This window comes from Homalodisca vitripennis, chromosome 1, assembly GCF_021130785.1.
Source record: "Homalodisca vitripennis isolate AUS2020 chromosome 1, UT_GWSS_2.1, whole genome shotgun sequence".
Classification (NCBI taxonomy): domain Eukaryota; kingdom Metazoa; phylum Arthropoda; class Insecta; order Hemiptera; family Cicadellidae; genus Homalodisca; species Homalodisca vitripennis.
In genome coordinates this window covers 81,474,832-81,488,673 of record NC_060207.1, presented here as the reverse complement: position 1 = coordinate 81,488,673, position 13,842 = coordinate 81,474,832, and the positions used below count along the sequence as shown (strand labels likewise).

Here is a 13,842-nt window from a genome sequence, read left to right as displayed (position 1 = left end):
TGGCAGTTAAAATGTTCAGCTAATACTTTAAAAGCGTTCTGTATTATATTTCCATTCACTATAATTAAAATGGTTCATGTTCTTTGCTATTTTTTATATGCCATAATTAACCACCTCTCGTGTGACCTTTTGTTTCATGTTCGAATATTGAATAATATGTGATCTAAGAGAAGATTCATGTTTATTTACTGTTTGAATCTATACAATCTCCCTGGGGAAATTAAAATGTAATTTTCTTCAAGACAGGTCCACTTATTAAAAACAACGTCCATGCCCTCACTGTGTAGAGTCTATCCAGGAGATGATGTGGAATATTTACAGGTTCGGAGAGTGGAGTAGGGCAGGATGTCACACAGAGCTACCGGCCGGAGATTGGTGGAGACACGACCCGGTGTTGGTCAACTGTACTTGCAGCCAGTTGGGTAGCTTCACAGTCATCCAGGATGTGCTAGGACCTGAGGTCAGTACTCATTACAGAAAGTAAATTTATTTAATGTAATGTTCACTCAAGGCTCCCTTTAGGTTTGTACTACTTCTGCGGTGCCCCACCCCCTCAGCTTATCTCCAGTATATTTGATGAAGAAAAATAACAAAGTATTATAACTTTAAAATTCACAGATTAATTCATTCACACCAGTAAAATATTTGACTCCATGCCTCTTGTAAATATACCAAGTAAAAACCCTGTTTTTAATAAATTATGTAAAATTATGTACAATTCACTATTAACGATTTTAAAAGAACACTATAATAACATTATTGTTAGAATTTGATTAGTACAAGTAAATATATAGCGGGAAGTAAGTAACATAAAAAGCATTTAACATTTTAAATATTGTTTTAATAATTAAATGATTGCTTCATAAAAATTACAGTGTTGCTAGTAAGATTATATTTACTCAAATTCATCACAGTGCACACACTTTGGGAAGCACTGTACTTAAAAATAATATGTATAGTAAGATGTATTTCAATTTTCCTTTTTTTTTACATAAACAGTTGTTTGGATTGATATATTGCTTTGAATTTACCAAGTTTAATTTAAACAGTAACATTATTATTAGTATTGATTATTCTCAATATCAGAAGGAATTACAATTAATCAAAATATTGTAAATCATGCCATATTTAATGGTGTTAACATCCTCAATTCCACGCAATTGACATACCAGAATCAAATGCAGATGTCTTTTTAGGATTGCAATGAAAGGTTTATCAGCTTCTTCTCCAAGTGAAGAAACTGTCTGATTGTTAAGTGAATCCTTTCTCTCAAAAGTAGGCATGGGAAGCACAGAAAATGATTTATTTTGGAGTTGAGCTCAAGTACACATTTTACATTTCCTCAAATTACAAACACAGAAAAAAAGCAAAAATATCAAGTTAACGTACCTATTATTAATTTAAGAGTGGTTTTTAATAAACCAGAGATTTTAATGAGATGTTTACATTGAAAGGAAGGTATTGTTGTGAAGTAAAAAGGCCGTATTTTAATTTAAATTGTTTAGTGGTAAAAATAAACACCACAGATTCAAAATGAATTATTTATATACATAAATACTCTTTAACACCTTGTAAATGTCTTCTACATTTACACAGCACCATATATTAGGGTGTAATAAACCAATTACAGGAGCTCAGGCCCAATGCAACTTTTACATCCATTGTAAGGGCGGATAAATGGTAGGTGGCTATTCATTCATGGTCTGTTACAGAACCAACTACCTCAGCTATCCTAGTTCACTGAGTTTGTCGGCAGTCCCATCCAATAAAAATTTTTTTTGCACTATTTTTGGAATTAAGAGTTACACACATTTTGTTTTGTTTAAACCATTGTTTTAACTATGTTTTCCTCTATTTTATCACTATTTACTCAACTTTTTTTATATATTGAATTTGAAATTTTTTACTAGCTTATGATGCCTTTTTTAAATTCTTACATTTTATTTTGAGATTTAAGTCAATAAGAAAATATTTTTTAACATATAGATTTCGGGGTTATTAATTCATTTTGATATTACAAATTTTTTATTTTTTTCACAAATTGTGATTTTGTGTAAATCTTCATCCATTATAGTGCAGCTTGCTTAGAGTTAAGATTAACGTGCCACAAATTTTAACAAACATATTAGTTATGTCTTGATGTGTATGTATTATTTCAACTTTGATGAACACAGCAAATTTATAACCAGTTATGTGATAATTTTCAGCCTGTTTTATTTTACAATGTGGTGTTAACTGTTCCAGTATGTTGGTGAGGTGACTGCCTCAGAAAGTTTGGCCACTTGGATCGGGTTCACTCTATCACTGTGGGCTCTCGCCATGGCCACCATGATACTGGGGCTGCTGCGTGCCAAGACTAACTCCAGCGCCATCTACACGAACCAGGCCTTCTGTCTGCTGGTTGCCGAGGGGCTGTATCTCATTGCTCTCAAGGCCAGAGCCACACTTGTCACTTATGAGGTCAGTGTCTATTAGCTCATTTCTGCAATGAGCTTGGAGTTTGCAAATTTAAATAACTTGTTTTTATCAAAAAATATTTCATTTATAAATCATTTCATCTTTTTTTAAATTATCATATATGGATGATGTGTGTGTTACCTTTGACAACTAGGCTTGTGGAAAAATTAATTGAAAACAAAGAGAATTAAATTATATAATTTTACATAAAAAATATTTTCTAGTTCCTGATTATCGAACTGGATCTGAATATTCGAGTATTTAGGTTCAAACTGACACTGAATGTGAAATTACGTTTGACTTATACCAGGCCTATATTTATATCAGAGAAATTATGATTCTTGCTGTAGTTTTTATAGATCTATCATGCTGATTAGGTAAAAGATGATGACAATTAAGGTGCACAATAATTGAGACAATGAGAATACCTCTTCACCTAGATTGCACTACTATTTGTAGTCTTGGTGTTTAAGATGGCGAAACGATGCGAGAGGGTTTCTTTTGAGCTCTTCGTTCTTTGTCACTGACTATTTTTGGATCCATTCAGACGAACATCACTCCAGATTTCAGATGTCAAGTCTGCAACAGCATTAGATTTCAGATGTTGCACGTAATAGGAAGGTGAACTGGAGCTAAACTAACATTTGCATCGAATCAGCCCTTCCCACCATAGCTGCTTTTACAACATATCACATATAAAACTCCAAAATTACTATAAATAAACACTACATGTTTATTTAAAAAGATCCGTATGTTATATAAGTAATTAACACTTTCACACAAAATAAATACCTTATTAAAACAACACAAAATTACTACAATATCGACTTGCTCAAATCAAAATGGCTAAATGTTGTAAATCGTTCTTCAAGGTATTCATCAGTTATTTGTCTGTTTTAAAAATTATTACTGTTCAAAATTTAATACTAAATTTGAAGATTTGCTATTTGATTCTTTACCAAATGTTACTATTCATACTCCCATAGTAACAAAATGAACCTTGTAATTAATTATTATCCTAAGTGGATGTAATTTAACATAATTACTAAACTGTATGGTTTAAGCTTGATTTTTGAGTCCACTCATTCCCAATAATTGTACATTAGAGTTGTATTTGTAATTGTGACTATTACAGGTGGGCTGTAAGCTAGTGGCCATGGGGCTCCATTACGTCTGGCTCGCCGCACTGTGCTGGTGGTTGGTGGGCTCAGTGCACCTGTACCGCATGTTGACAGAGATACGAGATGTGAACCATGGACCAATGAGAGTCTACTACTGTCTCGGTTACTCCCTGCCAGCTGTGGTGGTAGGCCTGGCAGTGGGTGTCAGAGCCGACCAGTATGGCAATATCGCTTTGTGAGTTTTCTGTTCAAAACTTTAAAAAACTGTCTCTTTCTTAAAAAATGTTTTATTTTAAAACTTTCAAACAAATTAACACTTCCCACGCCATATACGGATATATTAGAATGATAATTTTTGACCAAATACAGTTATATCCTATATTATACATTATGTCTTTTGGAGAGTTTTTTAATTTACAAAATGCCTTCAAAATGTCCGGTGCTTATCGTGGTTGCCAAGAAAGTATTTATAAACAACCTTCACTCTGTGGCAGAGGGAGGGGAGTAAATTTTGTCTAACCCCTATCACCTGCTTGTTCTGTGTCTCCTACAGAGCAATAACCAAACATATCCGTGGTGTGTATTACTGTTTTCTCGGTTGTCATGATTGCGCGTCTATTACGTATCTCGTTATTATTCTTTATCATGTGGTAGTATTGTGATTAGTTTGAAATATTTATCTTTTTCTATAGTAAAATGTAATTAAACTTTTTAACCTGTCTTGGCATTATAGGAAAGTTAATGGATTTATTAGTGATGTGCGAAGGGTTAATAATATTTTCTATTTAAATTCGTGCATAATCACAAATCTGCTGTGTCTATTCATGGACAACAACTGATAGGTAGTACACAAATTACCAATTGCTAAAACAAGTTTTTGTTGTATGTTGTTTATGAAAACAGGTTGATAAATAATGAAATTAATCAATTATCATAGTTTACTCAATAATATTTAGCTTGCTGTTCCTATTTCCTATGTCTACGGTATATATGTTTGTGGTTTGCTGCGTGTCTGTTGCATATATGTGCAGACGTCCAACCTTCTCAACGGTAAACAAAGAAGGTGTTGACTAATTTTTGTTTATCTCATAATTTGTGTAGCTGGTTTGACATTTTTGTCTGGCCACTACTACTGGCCAGATTTCTTTTAATGGTAACTAAACAAGACCATATTGCATATTATATTCTCAGTTACTATTTATAGTTAAAGAGGAAAAAAGCCAGGTTTTGATATGAAAATTTTGATTAGATAGAAAGATCAGGCTTACCCTTACAAGATGGACCTCTTCTTCTTCATAGAGCGTGTTATAATGTTTTAATGTCTTTATGATTAAGAAGAATATCTTTCCAGTCTGGTAAAGGTAAGCCTTATCTTACTGTCCTATGAAAATTCTTTAGTTATTAATACTAAATAGATATTCCTTAATTATTATTTACAGAGGAATCTGTATTGAATCAAGACCAAATTTTAGAATCTGTATCAGAATAAAATATGTTGTATTGGCCCATCCCTAAAAAAAATGATACAGTTTTGTATAATCAGGTTGTGTTTTTATTTCTCAGTAACAACTAACCTAAGAATTGGAATCGAGACCACAATATTGGTATCAGAACTGGAATTTGAGTCAGATTTTATTTGGAATTGGCCCATCACTAGTTGAGTTGAGCATATAACCATTTACAGATATCACTAGAGTTGCATCTGCCCAATTTATAGTTAAGTTTATACTCTAATCAAGATTTTATAACTCTTTGTTGTAGTACAATAGATGTTACAACACTAAGTTTACATTACACTTATTTATAAGTATTTTAACCCTTTCCGCTCGGAGCGGTAATGTTAGAATGTCCACAGAGATCGGATGGGCAGCAGTGTTGGCCACCGCCATTTCCTCTAGCGCGCGCATAAATTTTTAGAGTTGCCGTCCTCAGAGATCGGATGGTCAGCTGTGCTGTCCGTTGAATAATCCTACTAGCGCTCGGATGGACAGCAGCGTTGACCACAAGTTATAAACTCTTTTTATAATTCTGACGAATTTTTTTATAATACAGCGCATTAAGATCAATCAGCTGTTTCATTACAAAGCTTGGATATTGATCATCTGGTCAATATTGCATTCTAGGCTTTCGTTTTAGCGCGCTTTTAACCACATTGTCACTAGTGAGTTAACCTACACGCATTATTAGAACGGATTGTTTATTATTCTTAGTATTGTGCAATTTTATTAAATATTAGTGTAAATGAAGTTTTGTAGATATCAGTGTAAATATATCAGTATTAATACCTAGTTTTACTGGTATTATTATTAATTACTGGTATTAGAGCTTGTTGGCGATGTAAGGAACACAAATAAAAAAGGAAGACCATCCCAATTACAAGACATTTCCCGACTAAATGGGAAACTTCATCTACCATATCCTCTTGAAGGTAGAAAAGTGAAGAATTGGTGGCACCAGGAAAAGAGTGAAGTTTTGTTGCAAAACTTGTGAAAATGAGCCTGGTCTTCGCATCGGTGTTTGTTTTGAAAAGTACCATTCATCTCAGATATTTCAACAACAAGATGACAACTAGCCTGCAGTTAAATTTGTATTCGGAACAATAATAAGCAGTTAAATTTTATTTTTATCATGTTATAATTATTTACCGTCACATTATTAATACTCATTGTAACTCATGTTAGTTTATAGAAACATTTCCATTGTAATACTTTTCGACTACATTATTATTTACCTTTGGACCTTTAAATCCATTTAACTTTTTAAAAGGCACAGTATCAATGACGCGGCGAAAATAAATCCGAGCTGGTGGGGACGCAACAATGACATGGCTGCTGTGTGCACGCAGGCGCCATAGTGGACAGTACACGCTAAAATAATACGAGCCTACGAGAAGCCATATTTGGTCAGCACTGCTGCCCATCCGAGCGGAAAGGGTTAAACCTTTATTTTTATGGTGATCAGGAGACAAATAGAATTAAATTTGCATTACTATACTTATGTGAAGTCTTTTTTTAGTTTAAATTAAATGTGGTTTTACAGAATCGCTTGTGGGAAATTAGTAATATATATATAAAAGTTATCATATTTCAGGAATTAATAAAGATTTTGATCTGAAATTCCTCCCCCCCCCCCCAGTACAATAGAAGTATACAGTTTATAACTTCAACTAATCATAACTATTGAAAATAAAAATTTATCATGAGCTCTTTTAGTCAGTCATATACTACTAATTTCTTAATATTCAAAATTAATTTCTCTTCTCTTGACAATACCATGTGGGTACAGTTGCTGGCTGTCTTTGTACGAGTCGGTGATCTGGAGTCTTCTCGGTCCTGGTACTATGGTCGTGTTTGTCAACCTGGCTGTGCTCATATTCTCACTGCGGGCTGCTTTCACACTCAAGGATCATGTTGCTGGCTACGGGAATCTCAGGTACTGTCACACATTCCAGTGTTTGTTTCTGTTCCAAATATATAGATTGTGCAAAATTGTTCTGTAGTTGTCATCAAATCTAGGTCTAAATTAAAGTAAAAAATGAAAATAACCTATTTTGTTCAGAGGTCATTTCTTATCAAATCATCGAGGTCATTTCACCCACTATTTTGTTTTTACAAGAAACTTTGCTCATTTACTTATACTTATGCCCTATGAAGACCTGTAAAGTTTTGTTATTGTAGGATTTCTTCTTTTTTTTAGAATTTTTAAAATATCAGTGTTACAATAATTTGGTTTTACAGAATCCCTTCTGGGAAATGAGTAATATATATATAAAATTTATCATTTCAGGAATTAATACAGATTTTGATCTGAAATTTCCCCCCAGTACAATAGAAGTATACAGTTAACAAAAATGCATTCAGTTAAGTAGCCAAATTTTAAAAAAATTATAAAAGTCATATTGCATGACATTATTATGATTTTTGAAACTGAAACAAGGGTTTAGAAAAACGCTTGTAACTTTTGTCTCCAAACAGTTTGGAAACTGGTAATGGTATCAGATAAAACATATGAGTATGTGCTTTTTATTTATATAGAAAACTAAGCGGTTTTTTGTGTTTTCAGTCTTAATTATCCAGAGAGTGAAAAGTAATATTGTCAATTTTTGCCTTACAAAAACTGTAAACACCAGTAGCAGTGTTTATTTGTTTATCAGGTAGTTGAAGACTAGTTTTTCATAATGTACACTTCACAGTTCCTCCTAATCCATCACAAACAGATTTTCTGTGGCAAGTAACAAATAAGGAATGTTCAGCATCAGTAGAAAAATTGGTTTTATGTTCACAAAAGTTTTTAAAACTTTTCTTGTTCTTGCTTGTATTGTGCATCAATCTGTGAAATAATGCACGTACTGAACTTCTGTGTGTAGTGTTGGTTTTACCATGCCTTGATATTCTGAACAGCATACACAAATCCTACATCATGCTCCATGTCATCATTATAAAGCAGTGGTTCAAAATTGTTAATTCATTTTTCATATATATATATACAAACTGGATGAAGAGTACAGCTGCTCATTGACCAATAGTGACTATGAATTTCATTTTGTATTACAAAAGTGTAGTTTTCTGCAAATCCATAAGTAAGTTTACTTTATCGGATTTAAGATTTTCTTTCATGGTTTTAAGGAACTTTGCTTGACACTTAGACATGAATGAGTGTGGAATTAGTGCCTGTAATTTTTAACCAAGAGAGTAATGTATTCTTCAACACTTAGTGATTGCTTTACCAGATCCGGGCAGTCTGTGTTCATCCACTAGCTGTACTCAATTTCATCCTCATCATCTAAGTAATCCAACTTTTGCTTAAAAGGCAAGTTTTTTTTTTTTAAATATTTTTTGTCACTGGACATTTGTTACAGTGATATATACAATTAGGGTTTTCAGAGTCACATACAAGCAATTTGGAAGTTCTTTATGTGTTTCTTTACCCTTCCCACACTGTAGATGAAGATATTACAATCTTAGATTTTGACCAAAACACCAAATACAGTTATATCCGATATTATAGATTATGTCTCTTGGAGAATTTTTTAGTTCACAAAAGGCCTTTGAAATGCCCGGTGCACGCTCTGGGCTTATCGCAGTTGTTAAGGAAGTATTTATAAACGACCTTCACTCTATGGCAGGGGGAGGGGAGCGCCCTTTGTTTAACTCTGACCACCTGCTCGTCAGTTCGACGTCTCCTACAGAGCAATAACCAAACATATCCGTGGCGTGTAGTACTGCTATCTTGGTTGTCGCAATTGCGCATCTACTACATATCTTGTTATTATTTAGTAATTTCTAAATAATCTTTACTTATTTCCAATAATGACAATACTAAACTTAGAGTAAAAAGACGGATTTTTTCTAAAAAAGCTCTTTATAGATTTAGCAGTAGATTAAAAGACACTAAGTGGAATGTTTCAAACAATTTTACTTTTGCTGACAACTGTTCTAATTTCTTTAATTGCTTTCAAAATATATTTGAAGGAATCATTTCCATTAAAATTTCTCTGCTAACAAAACCAAACAATCCAAAAATAAAAAATGGATAGCAAAAGGAATTCAAATTTCAAGCATTAAAAAGAGGGAGCTTAGTAAACTAGCCAAACAGTCAAACAATCCAAATTTTATAGATTATGTAAAAAATTATAAAAAAATTTTCAAAAATGTCTGTAATAAATCAAAGCAAATGTATAATTCTAATTTCATAAAAGATTCTGAAAATAAAAATAAAGCTGCTTGGCATGTAGTTTTAAATCTGAGCTTGGATGTAAAAAATCTGTCAACAATTTTCCTGATGTTGTGTTGGATAGTGGTAGGGTTGTTAAAGATGGAAAGGAAATTGCACAATTCTTCAACAAAAAATTTGCAGAATTGGCCAAAGAAATTAAGGCTTGACCTTGTGAACAAGAGGCCCTAAACTTAGCTCAAACTGATCTTCAATGTCAATTTTCTAAGTTTAATTTTGGTAATGTGTCATCAGATGATGTTGTTAAAGTGATAAAATCATTAAAAAATAAAAAATCATCTGTGTGGGATGAAATACCTCTGGACGTATGAAACATGCAATGTATGGTATAGCTGTTCCTTTATCAGTTTAATTAATCAATCATTCAAAAATTGTAGTTTTCCCAAAAAATTTGAAATGGGCTGAATTAAAAACCACTCTATAAAAAAGGGCAAAAACAAAATCCAGATAATTACCGTCCCAATTTCAATACTGCCATCATTTTCTAAAGTATTTTGAAAAATTAGCACTAAACCAAATTACAAATTTTTTAGAATCTAATTCAATTTTGACTTGTGATCAATTCGGATTTAGGAGGGGTCACAGTACATTAGGGGCCATTAATAAACTTGTAAATGAGGTGTCTTGGGCTTTGGATGGGTCACAGAGAACCATGGGTGTGTTTTGTGATTTATCCAAGGCTTTTGATTATGTGAACCATAATATCCTTTTAAAAACGCTTAAACTGTACAGTTTTTCAAAATAGATCAATCCTGTGGATTTGAATCTTATTTAGTTAATCGATTTCAAAGAACTGTAATTTTTTTAAAATAGTGTAAAAATCTAGATCTTGTTGGGAGGAAATTAAAGTGGGCGTTCCTCAAGGGTCTATTTTGGGAACCTCTACTTTTTCTTCTATACGTTAATGATTTACCTAAAAATGTTTTCACCAAAAATTAATTATATGCAGATGACACAACCGCTGTTGTTAAAGCAGACTCTCACTTTCAAATGGAAAATAAATTAAAATCAAGCTTTTTATGAATTGGCATACTGGTTTAAGGTTAACGGATTGAAATTAAATCAAGAGAAAACTCAACTACTAAAATTGGAGCACAATTACAGCACCTCAACAGCACAATTAAAGGAGGGCTATAATAAGGATGTGATTTTTCCACGGCCAGGAAATAAAATTATGTGATAGCGTAAAATTTTTAGGTATTGATCTGGATATTAAACTTTTCTTGGAAAAAAATGTATTGAAAATATTATTAGGAGATTGAAACTCGGCATGTTATCAAATGCTAGTGTTACGCAATTCAATTAATTTGGAAACTAGAATAATAATTTTACTACGCTTTCTTTTTTTCAACAATTCAATATGGTATTGAATTTTGGGGAACATCTTCTGACTTCGATAAAGTTTTTAAGATCCAAAAAAAAAATTATAAGATTAATGACCTTTTCATCATTTTAGAACTTCTTGCAAACCTCTGTTTAAAGAATTAAAAATCTTATCACTTCCAAATTTATACATTCTGAAAACCCTACTAACAGTACAATCAAATTTTGAAAGCTTATCAAGTGATAACTTTGATCATAAATACAATACAAGATTTAAAGCTAATTTTCAATATCCCATACATCGACTGCGTCTGGTAGAAAAAAACTCCAATATACATGGCAAAAAAACTATACAATAAGTTACCTCAAAAAATATAAACATTTAATCAATTCAAAAACATTTAAAAGTAAACCTAACAGATTTTTTGTTGGAAAAAAAACTATTATAGTGTTGATGAGTATTTGATGGATCCTGAATTTTAAAATTGTGTTTTAACATAGATTACGTTAAATTTGTTACGCTGTCTTGACCTCTTATATTAGTATGTTTATGTGTATATGTATAATGTGAATGGTGATGTGCATATGTATGAATGTATATGTGTATGTATCATTATTACATTAACTTATGACAATGTTACCTGTTTCTATAGCAATGCTATGTATAAACGTTGATGTAACAATAAAGACTGATTCTGATTCTATTCTTCGTCGTGAAGTAGTGTTGTGATTAGTTTGAAATACTTATCTTTTTTTTAGTAAAATGTAATCACTTTTCAGTTCAATTACATATTATAATGAAATTAATATTTTTTTATTAATAAATGTTTGTAAATATTTTTTTTTATTTGGATCAACAAATATGCTAATTTTAAGTAAAATGCTCTTATACTTTTTTTGCTTTTACCTTTTAGTTATAATAAAAATTAGCTTTGAACAAAAATCTTTTACTTTGGCGTTACAGGAAGGTTAATGAATTTATTAGTGGCATGCGAAGGGTTAAGATTACCCACAACACTTAAACTAAAAATTAAAATTTCAATAACTACCAGAAAGTTGTACTCAACACTACTATTAATTAAATAAAACAATTGACTACTTATTCAAAGAAACACAGTTTATAACAATATCAGAATGACAAAATGTTGTACAAATCAACAACACCAGTTTCACAGAAATATTGACAGCAACTGAACACTGAATATCAATGATCTGTTTGGTGCATGTCACTACCAGCAGTTTTCATGTCTGTGCACACAGAGTACATTGCTACAGGCATAAAGCTTCTGCTGCTCAGCTTCCTTTGGAGGTATTGCTTGTTAAATAATTTATTTTTCATAAAATGTAAAAGATTAACAGGATTCTTTTTCTTTGTTTTTTAAACATGGCAGGAAACCTAATTTTTCTGTATACCAGCAAAAAAGGAAATTTAAATAATATTTAAATTCATAATATTCAAATTCATTTGCTATCATTGAAGTGGATGGGTACAGCTAGTTTTATAATTTTGTTACAGATGGCATTATTTAAGATTAAACACACAAAATATCCACTTTTTTTATATTAATAAAAAGTACATTCTCTTAGGTTTTATTTTATACTTTTACCAGCTTCCCAGCTGTTAGGAGAAAAAAGTTACATGTGTTTTTCTAAAACCTTGTTTTAGTTTTGGAAATCATAATACAGTCATGCAATATGATTTTTATAATTTTCTTTTAAACCATGCTTAGTTAAATGAATGCATTTATCTATTGTACTGGGGGAAGATTTCAGATCAAAATGTATTAATACCTGAAATATGATAACTTTTGTATATTTTATTCATTTCTTGCAAACAATTCTGTGGAAGCAAATTATCGTAATATTCATATTTTAACAATTATATAAAAATGTATAAATCCTAGAACAATAAAACTTTACAGGTCTTCTTAGAGCATAAGTATAAACAAATGTGCAAAGTTCCATGCAAATCAGAGATAGTGGGTGACAATTCATTAAAATATTGGGTGATTTGATATGGAATGACCCTCAGGTTACATGAAATACTTTGTTAAAACTGAATTACTAGGGTTTCCTAAATATAAGATCAGTATGATCCAACTGGTTTATCATTGAAGATCAGAAGCACTTGCGTAACCTGAGCTAAAATTTTATAAGTATGAGTTAATGTTTTAAATCAGACTTTCATATTATTATTAAACTTATTTGAAGTTATATTTCCATATAGTCAGTTGTTCATCATTAAGTTACTCAAATCTCACAAAGATTGCAAATTCTTCGTCTCCAAGTTGTTTTGAAATATTCATATGTTAGGTTATATAAGATTGTATTTCCATAAAAAGTCAATTATTTCAATTATCAAATTAGTCGTAACCTACTTAGAATTAAAATATTCTATCAGACCCAAAAACATTTTGGATTACTACAAAACGTTAGATTATGTTCCCATGGAGAGAAATGGAGAAATGTTTATAGTTCTAAATGTTTATAGTAAAATCTATTCACTCTACTCCAATCTCCTTCTTTAAGTTGGGAATTTGTGAAGGGTAACATAATCTGGCATGTCCAATTGAGAAGTAGATCAGATCAGAGAACATTTAAAAATGTTGATTCTTAACACAGTATTTCTAAAAATTTTAAATATCTTGAATTTCTAAATATTTTTACACTTACAGGACACTGTTATGGCTGAATGTGGTGTCCTTGCCACTGGTAGCCGCAGTATGGCTGTTGTGTCTGGTGTCTGCGAGTGAACACCATTCTCTGCTGGTCTACACACTTGCTGTTGTGCTGCCAGTACAGGCCTGGTTCCTGCTGTGTGGCTATTGTCTAGGCAATGCCAGAGTGAGGGCTGGGCTCCACCGTGCCCTCATGCAGCTGTTGGGACACAAGCTGCCTCCTCTGCCTGACGACGACCTACCACGTCCCAGTTCCAGCCAGACACATCATCCGGTGGGAATCCTACTATTGACTCAAAATTTATACATTATGTGTATTCAAAACTTCAGAAGGCAGCTGTTGACTGTTATGCACTCTACTGAGGCATTTACAAAGGAATTAAATCTCCATTACTATTAGATATTAAAATTAATTATCTAACTTTAAATCGATATTAAAATTAACAACATAACCAGATTTAAATGAACTAAATTGGAATTTAATATAGTATTTTTACCTGTTCATCTACTTTGATGAGACCATCTCGCCA

The 13,842-nt window shown here is 32.0% G+C and overlaps 1 protein-coding gene and 1 long non-coding RNA gene across 2 annotated transcripts in view; one reads left to right on the top strand and one right to left on the bottom strand.

Annotated features, from left to right (window-relative positions):
* The window catches only part of LOC124365573 (protocadherin-like wing polarity protein stan), a 112,749-nt gene that overhangs the window by 81,355 nt on the left and 17,552 nt on the right, over positions 1 to 13,842 (top strand). Inside the window, exons 43-47 of the mRNA XM_046821569.1 lie at positions 322 to 460; positions 2,245 to 2,460; positions 3,593 to 3,813; positions 6,864 to 7,010; positions 13,310 to 13,586. Coding sequence (XP_046677525.1) covers positions 322 to 460; positions 2,245 to 2,460; positions 3,593 to 3,813; positions 6,864 to 7,010; positions 13,310 to 13,586 — 1,000 coding nt within the window. The remainder of the gene's footprint in view (positions 1 to 321; positions 461 to 2,244; positions 2,461 to 3,592; positions 3,814 to 6,863; positions 7,011 to 13,309; positions 13,587 to 13,842) is intronic.
* On the bottom strand, positions 2,456 to 13,443 carry LOC124365594. The gene is made up of 3 exons (XR_006922734.1): positions 13,308 to 13,443; positions 6,851 to 7,038; positions 2,456 to 3,036 (listed from the first exon to the last, which is right to left on the bottom strand). It is a non-coding gene; the product is annotated as an uncharacterized LOC124365594 (long non-coding RNA).